At 33.7% G+C, this 19371-nt stretch overlaps 2 protein-coding genes across 2 annotated transcripts; one reads left to right on the top strand and one right to left on the bottom strand.

Annotated features, from left to right (window-relative positions):
* Positions 1-2342: 2342 nt before the first annotated feature.
* LOC123704642 (calmodulin-like protein 4) lies at positions 2343-5217 on the bottom strand. The gene is made up of 6 exons (XM_045653046.1): positions 5129-5217; positions 5017-5047; positions 4379-4492; positions 3618-3709; positions 3134-3241; positions 2343-2539 (listed from the first exon to the last, which is right to left on the bottom strand). The coding sequence occupies exons 1-6, from the start codon at positions 5129-5131 to the stop codon at positions 2438-2440; spliced, it is 450 nt and encodes a 149-aa protein (XP_045509002.1). The 5' UTR covers positions 5132-5217; the 3' UTR covers positions 2343-2437.
* A 488-nt stretch (positions 5218-5705) lies between these two features.
* LOC123704721 (solute carrier family 25 member 44) lies at positions 5706-19182 on the top strand. Its single transcript, XM_045653163.1, has 8 exons — positions 5706-5848; positions 8423-8830; positions 9267-9418; positions 9972-10061; positions 10618-10743; positions 16238-16421; positions 17709-17836; positions 18977-19182. Exons 2-8 carry the CDS (start codon positions 8665-8667, stop codon positions 19169-19171), a joined length of 1041 nt encoding a protein of 346 aa, XP_045509119.1. The 5' UTR covers positions 5706-5848; positions 8423-8664; the 3' UTR covers positions 19172-19182.
* The last annotated feature ends 189 nt before the right edge of the window (positions 19183-19371 follow it).

Here is a 19371-nt window from a genome sequence, read left to right as displayed (position 1 = left end):
GCGCGATCAAACCAACAAACAAAAATCTTTAACTTTATGATGTGTTAAATAGTGTCGAATAGGCCATCTGAGACTTTATTTGCAAGTCGTGAAACTGGCTCTAATCTCGTCTCTAATTTGTTTATGTGTTTAAATGTAACGGTTTTAATGTCATGACATATTTAGAAGTGAAACTTCTTTATCGGGGTTGGAAGAAAATTTAATGTAACATTTTTTTGTTATGCGTGACATTTTTCCGTTACGCGCCATCTTTTTCTTATCCCTACGCGTTATTTGATGTATTTCTTTAAAGTTGCATATAGTAAATTATTTTTTGAAAAATAAAGTCATAAAGAAGTTTCACTTCTTACGTGTGTACACTAGTTCACGCAAACATTTTTTTTTAATTTATAAGTAAATTTTATTTTTTATTTAATTTGTAAGTATTATTTGGCAATACATACTACCATGTAAGTATTTTATTTATATCGAAAATGTGTTTTCGATGATACTAGTCATTTTTTAAATTATCTTTTTAAAACAATGTACCCTATTCTATCGTATCGGTTAGAATTTTATATTTACTTGATTATGTTACAGACTTTAAAAATGAATAATGAATCAAAAGGAAATATTATAAATTGTTATTTTACAAAAGTAAATTATTTTATCATATTTTGGCGGTAAAATGATGCATAATGTTTTTTAATACTGGTTTAAGTTTTAACATTTTAGAAAAAGAATTCAAGAATTTTATGAATTTCATATACCGCTATTTCTTATTTTAATTTCGAATTATACAGTTTACCTACCACTTATGACTTAAACAATTATAATCTGTGCTAAAGAACAGAATACTTTATGCTATCTCGCTCATGCATAGGTCGTCTCGCTCGCACTTGTGAGATGTGATGTGATTACAGTATTCTATTCTTTATTACAACATGTTATATTTTATAGGTTTTTTTGTATTTTAATCCAACGTTTGCAGTGAAAACAGTGCTTTGTAGAATAGTGTTTTTACAATTTGTAATTCAATTGATTATAAAATAACTCAGGTTGATTAGATTAACAAATACTAATAGATTATTTACTGATCCAAAATATGATCTAATATACATATTATAAAGGCGAAAGTTTGTAAGTATGGATGTATGGATGTTTGTTACTCTTTCTCGTAAAAACTACTGAACCGATTACAATGAAATTTAGCACACATATAGAGGGTAACTTGGATTAACACATACGATAGTTTTTATCCCGGAAATCCCACGGGAACGGGAACTATGCGGGTTTTCCTTTGCAAACGCGGGCGAAGCCGCGGGCGGAAATCTAGTATTTTATAAATAAAAGAGTTGGCATAGGCTATAAGCGCACCTGGAGTCGCACGTCTAAATGTGGCTAATTGGCCACACTTTACTTGTTTTTGTGTGATGTTGTCTCTTTTTCGCTCACGATAGTTTAATCATGCCATCTCACTTTGAAGTTTAATCGTGTGTGCGGTTTTCGTCGGGACATAGTTACATACAGAAACGATCAGCTGTTTTTACGTGAAAGAGTAACAAACAAACATACTTACAAACAATAATATATGTAATGAGTTATTTTATAATCATAAGAAGTGTTAGCGAATGGACCACTCGAATAGTTCCATATCAATGAGTTTGTTAAATTTTGCAATAAAACACAGTTTAATAAAAATATCGTTTTATTTACCTTTCACCTTACTAATAATAGAATACATTACGTAGGTACATACATTGTTATAAAAAATATAATTTTAGTAATAGTTCTGTTGTAAAATACTCTTGTTGCTTTTTTTCATCATTAAATTTAAATTACAATATAATTTGATTCATGAATAACACATAAGGAAATATATGCCATAAAACAATATCTGTGAAAATACTAAGGGCCGATTTTTCAATCCTTGGTTAAAATTTATCCGTCCAATAAAGTATTACACGAACATTTTAAAATGTCACCTGTAAACTGTCATATATATACTGTAACGATTGAAAAATCAGCCCTAAATTTAATATAAAATATTGATTTAAGTACATAAAAGGAATGTTTCAAATATAAGTTAGTTAAATAAAAAGAATCTGCTAATTAAAAATGCAATTTATTCATTACTAGCCTACCGCCCGCGGCTTCACCCGCTTTGTCTAAAACCTAATAAATTATGTACTAAAACCTTCCTCTTGAATCACTCTATCTATTAAAAAAACCGCATTTAAATCCGTTGCGTAGTTTTAAAGATTTAAGCATACGAAGGAACAGAGAAAGCGACTTTGTTTTATACTATGTAGTGATATTTTTGTCGTTGTATAGATAATTTCTAAATTAAACACACATTATAAAATGATTTTAATACTGTATTCACGTAACATATAAATAAATTGCATTTTTAATTTACAAAAAATGAGGGTAGACTCAAAATAAAAAAGTAGGGTAGTTAATAATAATCTGGTACTGGAGCGCAAGCGATCTTGACAAAGTCTTCATAATGCACCAGACCGTTGTTAGAGACGTTCGCTTCGCGGAATATATTGTCTACCTGGAAAATAAAAAAAAAAATAATTTCTATATAATTTGGTGTTGCTATAACTTGAGAGTGACTGGATACCGTTTTTAAAGATGTTCAAATCCATACTAATATTATAAATGCGAAAGTAACTCTGTCTGTCCTGTCTGTTACTCAATCACGCCTTAACTTCTGAACCAATTTGCATGAAATTTGGTATAGAGATATTTTGATACCCGAGAAAGGATAAAGGATAAGTTTTATCCCGGAAATCATACGGGAACGGGTTTTTCTTTGAGAACGCGGGCGAAGCCGCGGGCGGAAAGCTAGTAATATATAATGCTTGGATAATCAAAATTAAATTTAAATAAGTAATACCAGGGATTTATACTATGAATAGATCCTGAATTTATATTAAATTTAATATATTTTAGGAAATTTCATTAGTCATTATCAAATTAATTCCAATTTAATTTGCACAATTCACTAAGTTACAATAAGTGCACGGTAATAAAATCATGCAACATGTTTTCCTACATTTATAATCAAGTAGTATTTATTATCAAAATAAACTATTTATTTTACTATTAAAAACTCATCTATCGAAAGACATAATATTCTACTTACTTCACGAGCTGATAGGCCTTCGCCCCAGTTCTGCAGCAGATTGCGCAGCTGCTTCGCCGGGACTACGCCCTTTTTGTCATTGTCAGCTGCTCTGAAGGCGTTCACCACCTGCCAGAGATTATTAATATTGGTTTCCATAGCTAAAGATAGATAGAGCAAGGTACAGATGTGGGTAGTTATAAGTATGTCAAAATATGGCTATCTAGCTGTGCTGTGCGGTTACCCGCATTGCTCCGTTCCTGTTGGTCTTAGCGATAGCGTGATGATATATGGGCTATCTAACAGTTTTTGAAGATTGAATGTTGTGTTAGTAAACTATTTATTACACTTTTTTGTAGTACAATCATTACATAAAAAGAAACAATAAAAATTAACCAGAAAGATGTAGCAAAATTGGCGGTCTTATCACTAAGCAGTGATCTGTGCCATGCACTATTTTTATGTGTTTTAATTTAGTAAAATATACTTATAACACTTAGCTTACCTCGTGTGGCAGATTTTCTGCTCTAGAGTGAATATGCATCACTTCTAGAAAATCTGCGAACGACATCTTCCCTCCCTTTCCTTTTAAATATCCTAAAATTTTAAAATTTTGAGTCATTACAGGTGATTGTGTTATTTATGTGCTATTTCATAACTGTTTATATTATTATTATATTTTTTATATTATAGGACATTATTACACAAATCGACCTTGTCCCACAGTAAGCTCAATTAAGGCTTGTGTTGTGGGTACTAGGTGACGATAAATATAATATTTAATAAATACATATATAGATAATAACACCCAGACCCAAGAACAAATAATTGAGTTCATCACACAAATATTTGACCTGACCGGGGATCAAACCCGGGACCGTCGGCTCAGTAGGCAGTTACTTTATCACTGCGCCAACCGCGTCGTCATAGTCAGCAAGATAAGTTTGTAAGTATTTAATATTTAGTTCTAAAGCATTCAAATGCTTTATATTTTAATTCCTATAATTAAATTTTATTTGTAACAAGTAGTTTTAGTTATATTGCATAGCTTCTATCGCGGGCCTTGAGCACGGGGACCGAATCCAGAAATTCCGTAACGAAAAAACCTCACGCTCCCCACTCCGACGGGCACGGAGGTGTGGCTTGAAGGCAATAGCTTTACGGCGGCAGTCCCCGAGTGCCACTCGTCTTTTTTGATATATGTATTACTATTTTATTTGTAGTATAAATCACATATTCACCAAAACATAGACTTAAAAATCATACCTGTAAGTTCCTGTATAGTTGGGCTCATTCCCAATGACCGCATGACAACCGTCAACTCATCAAGGGATGTGATCTGCCCTGAACGCGCGAAGAGATAGAAACATTCACGGAACTCTGAAAAATTGCATTATTTTTGCATTTTCCAACTTGATAAAAAGGAAGTTCACAATTCAACTGTTTTCTTGAACTGTTATTTCTGAACTTTTGACTAATAATTGATTATGAGGAATCTCTTTTTATTTAAAAGCAAATGCCTTTCGGTTGATCTCATTAATATTTGGCTAGTTCTGACTATTTGAAGGCAGTTAAGATTTTTGTTACAAAGATTTATTGTATTTTTACCATAGAAACATCAATTATTTTAAATTTAAAGTACCTAGTATTTTATTACAAAAAAAAATATATTGTAGTGATGTAAGAAAGTATAGAGAACATTGAGACTACAAATACGAACGTTTTTAATCAATAGAGATAGGGGATATGACTTCAGTAGTTACTGTTATGTGTGCTACTTATTTCATATAGGTGCTTTCATGTTATTTTACGTTAAGTTAAAAACAAAAAAGAAGTAAATAATAAATTTTGATAAGTTTTATTATCTCTTAGTCATATTAGATGTTATATTAGATAAAACATACCATCAATATCCTGTTCTTTGAAATATCGAGCCTGGAAATAAAAAGAATTACTAAAATATAGTAACGATATTGTTTTTGTATATAAAATGAGTGTAATTGTTACTATCCTTACCATTTTAGAAAGAAAAACACGTAGAAAGTAAAGAAAATAATGTAAGTAAATAAATAAAAGTTGAGATAAAAGTTCACTGCACTTGAAACAGATACTCTAGTTTTGACATCAATGCCCACAGATAATGACAATACTGGTCACAGCAGCTGTTCGACACTATAATCTGTGTTGATATAGGCCTTGCAAGGGCCTTGCAGAAATTTGCTGAAAAATGGAGATACCCGAGATTTTTTACTAAATATAATAATGTTTACCTATCATATATATTTAATTTCCTAAATAGAGCATCATTTTATCAATAAAAAAGAACATTATGCTCTAAAGAACATGTGAAATACAATCTTTACAAGATTCAAATGCATGCAGATTTAATTTCTCTTGAGTAATAGGCACTTGGAATAGGCATCTTACGCTTCTTATTATATATTATACCGTAAAATCTGTGCGTAATATAGCTATAATTTCAAAAGAAAGCATACGTAAGTTATCTGTGCAATGCATAGAAAAAGTTAATCATTTGACGTAAATTGCGTCTAAATTATGAAAACCAATCAGCTGAGAGCTGTCTTTGGCTGTCTGACACCTCAAATCCTAAACCTGAAGGACTATTTTTCACATTGAAAACTCTTGAATTGTGTAAATTATTACATAAATCGTTTTCAGTGTTAATCAAAGTTGTGATGTGCTGTTACTGAGAATGTTCTTGAACCGTAACGTTAGGTAAGAATATAACCTTGTCTTACAATGTCTTGCGAATTACTCTGAAGCCCTAATTATAATATTTATTGTTAAAATATCATGGTTTAGCTTCATAATACGTCACAAACCATAATCTTTAATGTCTAGACAAATAATTGTAATATCTATGATAAAAAGTATTGCGATAATATAGGTACCTAATTCAATATTAGTCTAATAAGAATGTTTTTATTCGCCTACGTATTCGGTATAATTAATTGAATTGTATTGTCACACATTTATTATTAAATCATGATGTTTTTTTATGACTATACCCAAAAGAATATATAAAATATGTTTTTAATTGTCCATTACTTTTTTCATCTTATTAAATTATATATTCATAATTTTACTTATAATTCAGAATAACTAAAATATATTTATTATTTTCTTCTCTAAAACCTCTCACTGACACTGTTTTGACCTACTTCTAACTAATGTAATATGAACTTGGATAGATTCTACAGCATAAAATAAATTAAGTTATTATAAAAAAAACAATGAGTACCAACAGGTTATGTGCTTCATTTACATAAATATAGTAAGAGTTCAAACTTAATAATTATTATTAATTAATTTATATTCAATGTAACAGTGACAATATAGTGATCTATTGTAAAAACAGGGTTTAAAAAGTCACAAAACAAGTATATATTATACAGATTGTACCACCAGCAATGTAATATACACTATACACTAGCCAGAGTCGGAAATAAAAAACACAAAAATGCTCTGACCATATATTTGAGGGTCACTGAACTACAATACCATACAAAAAAATAACATAAGCGCGATTTAAAAACACAGCTTCTACAACTAGCGCCTACTTGCTACTATGATCGAATGGTTTAGACACAGATATGTTCATACATTTCCATTTTTAGTCTTTATATTTAATACTTAAGACTTTCTTTTATATATACATACATATATAGACAAACCTACAAAAAACATACATAAAATCATATTCATTTAGTTAACAAGCTACTCTAAAACACGAAAGAATAACAAACAGATATTCTGAACATAAATAACCCATTAATTTTTCGTGTTGGCACTGACATTGAACCGTAAAAATAGAACAGTTTGTGCTAAGAAGTCAATTGATGATAATATATGGAGAATTGCCTACTGTAATATATGACAAAATTGTTCTTACGTTTTCACATTTTTAAAATAAAACATTTATTGATTTCATAAGACTTCTTCTAGAAGTACTTTTCAAGCACCATGTAATAGTAATACAGTGAAATAATTGTTCAAATTAGACCCATTGTTTCTGAGATTAACACATTTGAGCAAACAAACTCGTCAGCTATACAAGTGATAACTGCGTTAAAAACAACCGACTTCAAACTTACACTTGCAACATTTACAAATACAGACAAAAATGCTCATAAAATAAAAACTACTGAGCCTATCCGAATAAAATTTTTATGGGACCAATTCGACACCATTCCGCATCGAAGAAAAAAAGAATCACGTAAATCGGTTCAGAAACCGCGGAGTAAGCGGTGTACATACATAAAAAAAAAAACATACCGGCCGAATTGATAACCTCCTCCTTTTTTTTGAAGTCGGTTAATAATAATACTATAGGTATAGGTACATATAAACATTAAACATATCTATGTTTGTGTTAAGACATCAACTTGAAATTTCGTAATATCATTAAAAAATCCTTTTTTGTACACAAACAAGAAATACATAAAAGGAAAATTAAAAAAAAATAGTCCTCTTTGTCATTAAAATAATAAATTTGGTCAAAAAAATTGTTTTTTTTTTATCTTGATAAATTTAATAAACAGATAAAAAATTAAAGAAAACTTGGCATATCATAAAGTACAAAGTTCTTTACTTAACTAGTAACATAATACAGTTTATTTAAAAATATACTTTATTATTATAGTGTTTTGATACTATTAGAAATACGTTTAAAATCCGCGCGGTTTCACCCCCGTGGGTCCTGTTGGTCGTAGCGTAATGATATATAGCCTGTAGCCTTCCTCGATAAATGAGCTATCTAACACCGAAATATTTTTTTTAATCGGACCCGTAGTTCCTGAGATTAGCATGTTCAAACAAACAAACTCTTCAGTTTTATAATATTAGTATATCTATGTCTCATAATTTTAACATAAAACTTATTATAATTACTAGAGATAATTTTTTGAAGAGCTTGAAATTCAATTATAATATATTGTGTGTGTGTGTGTGTGTGTAAAAAGTAAAAACCATGGTAGTGTGAGTGTTTTTAGTTCATATCAGAATCTCTAAGATACTTTGTTAACAAAATGAACAAGGAAGTTATTGATTGAGATAAGCAACTAATATATACTTTAAGATAACAAAATGAGTGACCAAATTCATGACATAACTGTATAACAACAGTTTTCTGAGAATCATGACAATACGCGTGCGTATGGTCGGTCTAGCTATGAACGGTTTTATAAATTTCCATACATATTACAAGCGCGACTCACGTACGCACTGATGGTCGGTCAAGCTCTGCAACCAGCCTAAATTGTATAAATTATAAATGTATTTCTTTTACAGATCTAAGAACACTGCCTAGAAAAACATGGAAGAGCCAGACACGAAATCGGCAAAATATATAAATCAAAAAATATCATAAAACACTTGTAATATAGATCTAGTCGAATTGTTATTTTAAATTATTTATTTATGAATATTGATAATCAAATAAATATAATTAATATATGATTCCAATTGTTTTTAAAACAATGTATTTTTAATATTAGTGTTTGAGTTACCAAAGTATAAAATACGTTAGGTAGATGTTGTTAAGTATATGTGATTTTTGGAATAATAAGGACAAAGACGGAAGCAATATGGCCGCCACGATGGTTGAGACTCCCCCGCCTCAGCTGATAACGAATATAGAATGGGGGATGATGGATAAAAGTAAATTCTTTCCGCTGTACACGTTGAGTAGTTTTACTGGTATGTGTTTGATTTATATTAATTTATGAAGAATAGAAAAAAATCGATCACGAGGCGGGACTCGAACCCGCATCCTTTCACGCCAATCCGGGGCGGATGCCTGACCAACTCGGCCATCCGTGACCCGCCAGAGAGATCAAATTTATTCTATTCTTTCAGTTTCATGTGTCTATATATATTTATAAAGCATTTGAATGCCATACAATATATTTAATTGGTAGTAATCGTAGTAAGAAAAGTAAAATATAAGCTAATAGGTATAAACATATGTTTATGTAAAATTTTCCTACACATAGATGTTTTGGTAAGAAAAAGAAACAAATATGGACTTTTTTATGCTATTTAAAGCTGAAGCATGTTGGATGCAAAAAAACTTTTTTCGTAACAAAAAAATTCTCAATTTTTTTTTTACAATTTTTTTTTATTTTTTTTACAGTACGCTGTGCACTCTACCCACTGACGCTTATAAAAACACAGATACAAGTACAAAGGAAGAAAGAGGCGTATAAAGGTGTATCAGACGCGATATCTAAGATATATAAGAATGAGGGTGTGGCTGGGCTCTATAGGGGCTTCTGGCTGTCCAGTGTGAGTGGGGCTTTATGTTCATTTAACTCTATCTATACTAATATTATAAAGCTGAAGAGTTTGTTTGTTTGTTTGAACGCACTAATCTCAAGAACTACTGGTCCGATTTGAAAAATTATTTCGGTGTTAGATAGCCCATTTATCGAGGAAGGCTATATGCTATATAATTATATATCATCACGCTAAGACCAACAGGAGCGGAGCCACGCGGGTGAAACCGCAGAGCACAGCTAGTGATAGTATAAAAGTATTATAGATTTCTTTCTGTATGAGTAAAAAAAATTTATTGTGGTGAATATGTTTTGAATGTTGGTATCTATACAAAATGGATTATCTTTTAACTCTAAACAATAATTGTTAAATCCGATTTGAAATTTGCCTTGCCTAGAACAAAAAAAGAAAAAAATACTGATGTCTGTCTCTGTCATGTAAGACTCTATACTCTATAGTCTATACTATGGAGTATAGACAATGAAAATGTTGCTAGTTCACAAAAATATTCTAATTGACAATTTTCAATAAAAGAAAAAATTAATGTATGTTTTTAAAACAGTTTCAGATAATTTCTGGCGTGTTCTACATTTCGACGTATGAAGGAGTGAGGCACGAACTTGGCAACTACGATATTAACGCTAGAATGAAGGTACAAGTTATTAAATTTAATATTAATATTATACAGTAGATAAAAAAAGGAGTGTGCGTACTTATGTACACGTGTTAGAAGTTATACTTCTTTGGCGTATGGAAAAAAAATACTAGAATATACAACTTGAACATAGTTATCAATTTCCATACCACCTAGAACTAACTTCATGCTGTTAAATTTAGGTGTCGGTGTGCGCGCGCATCGTAAAAATTCACTCTCATCATTTTTCTCCATCGCGCCAAAAGAAGTATAACTTCATTAATTCCGTGTACTACTTATAACTCAGGGAATATTAATGATTTTTGCTTTGTCGGTTATGTCTCCACTTGGATTAAGATACGAACTGTTAAAAAAATTAAAGATCTACAAAAATATGACCATTAACCGGTAGCAGCTAGTTTACAATATAAAAAAAACAACTGGTACTTGCTATCTTTTTAAAATTAAAAAACTTTTTTTTTTTTACTTAATCAGAGAACTTTAGTAACACACTGTATATGTTTTCGACCAATTTATGTTATCCTGTTTACACATCATTCTGTATACATTACAGTCGTTCATAGCGGGCGGCTGTGCGTCGCTCGTCGGTCAGACGGTTATTGTACCCTTCGATGTGCTGAGTCAGCATCTAATGGTTTTGGGTCTGGTTAAGGGCTCGCCGGGTGGCATGAAGAATTCGGTGAGTGCGGGTAGTTAGTAAAAAATATAATAAAGATTCGTTTATAGAATTTTTTATAGGCTAGGCACTAGACTACTAAACAGTTTCCATAAGTGTCTACTAAACTAAGTTCCTTAAACTAGATTTAGTAAATTTAAAATCGATTTTGTCGTAGTCAGTTAGTGCAGTAATTTTTCATATATATAGTTATTTTTCATATATACCTTCATTTTGGAGTTTTAAAAACTAAAACAAATTGTTGAATAAATAAATGTTATACTTTCAGTTTAATATTTTCTTTTTCCTGTATTTGAAATTCATGATTCATCACTCCATAAGATGATATACTATAGATCTCTCTCTCTCTCTCTTTTTCGAATTAGAACTTCTTTTTATGGTGGTAAATGTTAAAAATAAGGTAAAAGCACCTAATACGGAGGTATTTCGCAACATTTGAAAGTAAGTATCAAAAATAAGCATTTGTAAGTCTTTCTAAAGGTGCCAAACCACTTTATCGTTAAAAGTGGAACTTTAATTTTGTATTGCTGTTGAGTCTATGTTTATTTTCATGATATTTCTTATTTTAAAAAAATATTAAAATAGTCACGTTGATTTTCCCTAATACGGAGGTATGATTTTGGTCAGAGCCTAATACTGCGGTAGGCGGCTCCTAATACGGAGGGTCAGAAATTATATTCATTGAAGTTCCGTACAAATAATATTTGTTAAATAATAGGAATGTGTTAGTAAAGTACATTGTAAGTTTTTTATTCATTGACCATTGGTTTGATGACGTTGATTCACTTTTAAGAGCGCTTATTCAATTTAACGCAAGTCAAAATCTCCGCGATCTATTACGATAGATCGCGGCTTGCGCTATCCTTTTACTATGAACAGCATAGGTCCACAGGAGAGCGCCGAGCAACATGTCCTCTCCCTGGGAAGGCTCGCTGCCGACTGATTTTAATCGGGTCGCGCGCAGTGTTTTATAGTACTTTAAAAAAAATTGTAGAAAAATAATAGAGGTACCTTAGTTGATTTTTTAAATTTTATCTTATAAATAATACGTTCTTTTATTGCAATATGTATAAATTATATTCAACTAAGTCAAATATCTTGGTGAAAATAATCATTTTGTCGAGTATAATTTCTAAAAAAATTCACATTGTTCGGATTTTAATTTCGTAAGTTAGGAGTCCAAATTAAAAAAATCTTTTAACTAACTATTTTAATAAGGATTTTTGCAGTTAGTTAAAAAAAAATGTGTGTTAGATCTGTCAGCAATTTCAGATATTTTTAGCTTCGAAATTGACACTAAAAGTGAAATCAAGTAATCATCGGCTCAGTTATCTTGATGGTATTCACAAATACTGTATTAATTGAAAAAAACTCTTAACTAACTATATAGACAATAAAAGTCCCTAAAATTATTAGTAATTCATATGTTTGTAAGATAAGTGGTTGATGGACAATCTGGTTTGAAAAATCACATATTTGAGCCAAACAGCGCACGGACCGCGTACACGGCCTTAATGTGTTTCATTTATGCTTTTAGTTTTATCGAAAAAAAAAAACACGCATATCAAATAAGAATCCACAAAAAAGACACAAAACTTCTTATTTATTTACGCAACCCTAAATCTGGTAATTTTAAGTTCTATGAATAGGGCCGTAATAGGAGATCATATAACCTAATACAGAGTTACCTGGAAATATCTACCACCGTAATAGGAAAACTACTCGTGTTTTTAATAATCCTAATTCTGACCCATCAAAAATTCGATAAACAAGAGAATGTAAATGCTTAATCAAATGATAACAGTTTTTTGGCTCAGATGTGTAAAACTCAAATCAACAGTTATACAAAATAAATGATTTGTGATGCATTAAAATACACCTTCCTATTTTTACCCCTTCTAAGAAACAAACATTTTGTACTCAACCGTTTTCATATTTAACTGGATTTCTAATTAAGAACACATACCGCAGAATATGGTTTCTAATTTATCAGATTAATAATTATTTCAACTAATCTTGGAATTAATTCAATAATTAAATAAAATGAAAGTTATAAACAATTAAACATGCCCAGTATTTTTCCTATTTCGGAGTTATGCCACCGTATTAGGATTAATCTATAAAATTTTTATCGTATTACGGCGGTATTTTATTTCTTATTTTTTGGGTAGAAAATGACTTACAAATATGAAACAAGCTATTTAAATAGTGAGTGTAATAGTAGGAAAATGCAATAAACAATACATATACAAACTTGACCGGCTTATTAATACGAAAAACTTAGTTTATAAATATTAGTGTACTTACTTTTGTTGTTTCGCGTTTGTATGGAAACACCTCTCATGTCGATGCCGTTACACAGATTGATTGATCTTGTTGTGTTGTCTATGTGCTATACTTGCAAACGTTAGTTAAGTCATGGAGTAATAAATTTGGAATAAATAGTTTACGTTTTGGTGTACTTAAAATTAATAAAACAGGAATAAAACTCGAAAATAGAAATACCTCCGTATTAGGAAGCGATTTTGACTACCGCCGTATTAGGAGCCTTTACCTTATGTATTGACGTTTCAAAAGTGCTTCTCGAATCTCGGAGAAGTCTAATTGAATAAATAAATGTTTGAGTTTGAGTTTTTTAAAGTGAAACTTTTATTACATCGCCTCAAACTTTTTGGTCTGTGTAGCGCATGTCGCGTGTATCGCGGCAACCGAGTAGGTATTACCTACTCGGCACGCGACATGCGCTACACAAAGCAGTGTTCCGAACCGTTCGAACAATTTCATTTTACCGGGGTTTCATAAAACCACACCCTTGGATATGTCGCCATGACCTCACCTTCACCGAGTAGGCCGAGTAGGTAGACCATACCTATTACCGAGTAGACCAAGTAGACTGCACCTTCGAGTAGACCAAACCTATTACCGAGTAGACGAAGTAGACCGCTCCTTCGAGTAAACCAAACCTATTACCGAGTAGACCAATTAGACCGCACCTTCGAGTAGACCATACCTATTACCGAGTAGACCAAGTAGACCGCACCTTCGAGTAGACCAAACCTATTACCGAGTAGACCAAGTAGACCGCACCTTCACCGATTAGTCCAAGTAGACCATACCTATTACCGAGTCGACCAAGTAGACCACACCTTCGAGTAGACTAATCCTATTACCGAGTAGACCAAGTAGACCAATCCTATTATCGAATAGACCAAGTAGACCACATCAATTTCCGAGTAGACCAAGTAGACTGCACCTTCACAGAGAAGACCAAGTAGACCGCACCTTCACCGAGTAGACCAAGTAGACCGTACCTTCACCGAGTAGACCAAGTAGACCACACCAATTTCCGAGTAGACTACATCAATTTCCGAGTAGACCAAGTAGACCGCACCTTCGAGTAGACCAAACCTATTACCGAGTAGACCAAGTAGACCGCACTTTCACCGATTAGTCCAAGTAGACCAATCCTATTATCGAATAGACCAAGTAGACCACATCAATTTCCGAGTAGACCAAGTAGACCGCACCTTCACCGAGTAGACCAAGTATACCACACCAATAGACCACATCAATTTCCGAGTAGACCAAGTAGACCGCACCTTCACCGAGTAGACCAAGTATACCACACCAAATTCCGAGTAGACCAAGTATACCACACCAAATTCCGAGTAGAACAAGTAGACCGCACCTTCACAGAGAAGACCAAGTAGACCGCACTTTCACCGAGTAGACCAAGTAGACCGTGCCTTCACCGAGTAGACCAAGTAGACCACACCAATTTCCGAGTAGACTACATCAATTTCCGAGTAGACCGCACATTCGAGTAGACCAAACCTATTACCGAGTAGACCAAGTAGACCGTACATTCGAGGAGACCAAACCTATGACCAAGTAGACCAATTAGACCGCTCCTTTGAGTAGACCATACCTAGATTACCAAGTAGACCAAGTAGACCACACCTTCGAGTAGACCAAACCTATTACCGAGTAGACCAAGTAGACCGCACCGATTAGTCCAAGTAGACCAATCCTATTATCGAATAGACCAAGTAGACCACATCAATTTCCGAGTAGACCAAGTAGACCGCACCTTCGAGTAGACCAAACCTATTACCGAGTAGACCAAGTAGACCGCACCGATTAGTCCAAGTAGACCAATCCTATTATCGAATAGACCAAGTAGACCACATCAATTTCCGAGTAGACCAAGTAGACCGCACCTTCACCGAGTAGACCAAGTATACCACACCAAATTCCGAGTAGAACAAGTAGATCGCACTTTCATAGAGAAGACCAAGTAGACCGCACCTTCATCGAGTAGACCAAGTAGACCGTACCTTCACCGAGTAGACCAAGTAGACCACACCAATTTCCGAGTAGACTACATCAATTTCCGAGTAGAACAAGTTGACCGCACTTTCACAGAGAAGACCAAGTAGACCGCACCCTCACCGAATAAACCAAGTAGACCATACCTTCACCGAGTAGACCAAGTAGACCACACCAATTTCCGAGTAGACTACATCAATTTCCGAGTAGACCAAGTAGACCGCACATTCGAGTAGACCAAACCTATTACCGAGTAGACCAAGTAGACCGTACATTCGAGTAGACCATACCTATTGGCTATTACCGAGTAGACCAAGTAGACCGCACCTAGATTACCAAGTAGACCAAGTAGACCGCACCTTCGAGTAGACCAAACCTATTACCGAGTAGAACAAGTAGATCGCACATTCGAGTAGACCAAACCTATTACCGAGTAGACCAATTAGACCGCTCCTTCGAGTAGACCATACCTATTACCAAATAGACCAAGTAGACCGCACCTTCGAGTAGACCAAACCTATTACCGAGTAGACCAAGTAGACAGCACCTTCGAGTAGACCAAACCTATTACCGAGTAGACCAAGTAGACCGCACATTCGAGTAGACCAAACCTTTTACCGAGTAGACCAATTAGACCGCTCCTTCGAGTAGACCATACCTATTACCAAATAGACCAAGTAGACCGCACCTTCGAGTAGACCAAACCTATTACCGAGTAGACCAAGTATACCACACCAAATTCCGAGTAGAACAAGTAGACCGTACCTTCACAGAGAAGACCAAGTAGACCGCACCTTCACCGAGTAGACCAAGTAGACCGTACCTTCACCGAGTAGACCAAGTAGACCACTCACCACACCAATTTCCGAGTAGACTACATCAATTTCCGAGTAGACCAAGTAGACCGCACATTCGAGTAGACCAAACCTATTACCGAGTAGACCAAGTAGACCGCACCTTCGAGTAGACCAAACCTATTACCGAGTAGACCAAGTAGACCGCTCCTTCGAGTAGACCAAAATAATTATCGTACAAATACGATAATTTTGTGCCTAAGTTTCACTTTTACCGTGGTTTCATAAAACCACACAACATTTTTTTTTAACATGCTTATATTTTTTAGCTGTATTTCTCAATATGTTCTCAATTATACCCTTTTCCCCCACAGAAAGTGAACCCACTCGGCTTAAACCTAGAACAGCGCATGTCCAAATCGGCCCTAGCCCGCGAGGTAGCGATCCGTGTGTACCGCCTGCACGGGCCGCTGGGATACTACCGCGGTTACGCGGCTTCGCTCGCCGCGTACGTGCCCAACTCGGCGCTGTGGTGGGCGTTGTATACCGCGTACCAAGGTATATCATCGTTGTAGTCATCTTTCTTGTTGTCATAGTCATTATAGTCACCATAGTCACTATCATCTTCGCCATCGTCATCGTCATAATGACTTTCATCGTCGCATAGTCACTTTCATCGTCGCTATAGTCATTAGCATCGTTGCCATAGTCACTATCATTGTCGCTATACTCATTAGCATCGTTGCTATAGTCATTATCATCGTTGCCATAATCAGTATCTTCGTTAGTCATTATTGTTGACATAGTCATTACCATTGACGCCATTGTCGTCATTTTCATCATCAACGTTATCATTACCATCATCAATTTCGTCATTTTTATCTTTTATCATCATCACCATATTGAAGTTATTCATATTCGTCATCAGCACTATTATTTTAACAAACAAGATTATTACTACCCCATACTTATTTTACATTTATTTAATTGTAGCAATACATACCTGCTATAATAATTTAATTTATTATCATCAACTACATAATATTAATAATATATTACTCTATAGAAATAATAGGAAATTGCTTATTTTGCCGGAAGCCATAGATAGACTATAAACAACTTGACCCACAATCGCCAAAAAATGTCGAAGCGGCGTTGTATAGGACATTCATTCAAATTAACACCTTATTTAGTGACAGCAATGTTTAATGTATATTGTGTCGCTCATTAGAAAACTCTGCCTAATATACGCGTGAGCAGAGTTTTCTTTCGGACTATTTTTTATTATGAGTCTAGATGTTTATTGTACGTCAATATTAGTAGCCTATTTGCCATTTTGGTATAAATTTTCACACATTATTCCTTATTTTAACTACTGTATTAACTCTTCAGAACATAATTATCATAACATATTATATTATCATTCATCTTCATAACATTCTTTTTTCCACTTTATCGTTGTTATAATTAATGTAAAACTACTCTGTCACATTAATTATCTTATTATTGGTATTCCTTTTTATTGGCGTATTGCTTTGTTAAAGTTAATCCATACTAATATTATAAATGCGAAAGTAACTCTGTCTGTTACTCAATCACGCCTTAACTACTGAACCAATTTGCATGAAATTTGGTATAGAGATACATATTTTGATACCCGAGAAAGGACATAGGATAGGTTTTATCCCGGAAATCCCACGGGAACGGGAACGGGAACGGGTTTTCTTTGAAAACGCGGGCGAAGCCGCGGGCGGAAAGCTAGTTACTTATAAATATTGTAATACATACCTGTAAGGAATCTATATATGTAAAAATAAAAATAAAGGTATAAATCTATCGTTACAGATGAACTGATCAAAATAAGTCCAGTCTGGGTGTCCCACCTCTTGATACAGTGCGTGGCCGGTACACTCGGTGGGTTCACAACCACTATATTGACGAATCCCTTGGACATAGTACGGGCTAGGCTACAGGTATGGTATTCATTTTGAATCCTTAATTTTAATAAATAAATTCTTATACATATATATTTTATTGAAGTGAAACTTCTTTATCGGGGTTGGAAAAAAATTTAGTGTAACATTTTTTCGTTACGCGTGACATTTTTCTGTTACGCGCCATCTTTTTCTTATCCCTACCACGCGTGATTGACGTATTTCTGTAAAGTTGCATATAGTAAATTATTTTTTGAAAAATAAGGTCATAAAGAAGTTTCACTTTTTACGTGTGTACACTTGTACACACATATTTTTTTTTTCACTACATAACAGAATATATTATGTTTTTCTATAATATAGTGCCTTAAACCTTAACTTCTATATACATAGTATAAAAAAGTCTCTCTGTCCCTATATCCCTATGTATGCTTCAATATTTAAAAATACGCAGCGGATTTTGATACGGTTTTTTTTTAATAGAAAGAGTGATTCTCCAGGATGGTTTTATTAGTATATCATTTATCGGGTTTAGACAGTGCGTGAAATCGCGGACGAGTTGCTAGTAATACAAAATCTATACTTCTATACTAATATTATAAAGAGGAAAGGTTGGTATGTATGTATGGTTTTCACGCATAAACTACTGGACCGATTTTGATGAAATTTGGCACAGTTAATCTTTAGACCCTGAGAAAGAATATAGGAACATAGGCATAGGCGAACATAGGCATAGGCGAACATAGGCATACCTTTTATTGCGAAATATGTACCACGGGCGAAGCCGGGGTGGACCGCTAGTTTTGAATAAATTTCAACCCATCAGAGAATTATGAATATGACTACAAAAGTTGCAAATTCTTCTAGCCTTCAAAAATTATCACAATGTGTAAATTTACAGCATTGTCTGTTAATATTGAAGCTACTATCGATATGCTTTTAAATCTATTTGATCATTTCATGGCATTTAAAATGAAATTCTATGGAATATTTTTTTTTTTAATTGAAGTGAAACATCTTTTGGTGCGTTGAGAGTAAAATTTCTATGTCGCGCCATGGCAAATTCAAATATACCAAGATTTTGGTATATTTGAATCTTGCCAAAGAAGTTTCACTTCTGACACGTGTGCTCTTCTCTTCTTCTATTCCATAATTTTAACTAACAAAATCTCTTCCCAGGTTGAAGGCGTTGGCTCAATGCGGCAAGTGTTCAACGAACTTTGGAAAGAAGAAGGCATATTCGGTCTATACATGAAGGGTCTGTCGGCAAGACTAGTGCAGTCCGCCTGCTTCTCCTTCTCCATCATACTGGGATATGAGACGATAAAACGGGTGTCTGTTAGTGACGAGTATAGGCCTAGAGTGCGTTGGTGAATAAATGATATGAAAAATAGCGTGGTTTTCTTTTTTACCTGTGTCTGTAACAAAAATGGTCATATAATACATATACAATATCCATACTTTTAATATTAACTCAGGCCCCGGAACCACAGACACAATAGAAAATCTATTGTGTCTGGGACCGATCGGGCCGCTTGGGGCTCAATGGGATATTATAAATGCGAAAGTAATTA

The sequence above is a fragment of the Colias croceus genome, chromosome 30 (genome assembly GCF_905220415.1).
Source record: "Colias croceus chromosome 30, ilColCroc2.1".
In the NCBI taxonomy this organism is placed as follows: domain Eukaryota; kingdom Metazoa; phylum Arthropoda; class Insecta; order Lepidoptera; family Pieridae; genus Colias; species Colias croceus.
Note: the sequence above shows the minus strand (reverse complement) of the source record. Positions and strands in the feature narration are given on the sequence as shown.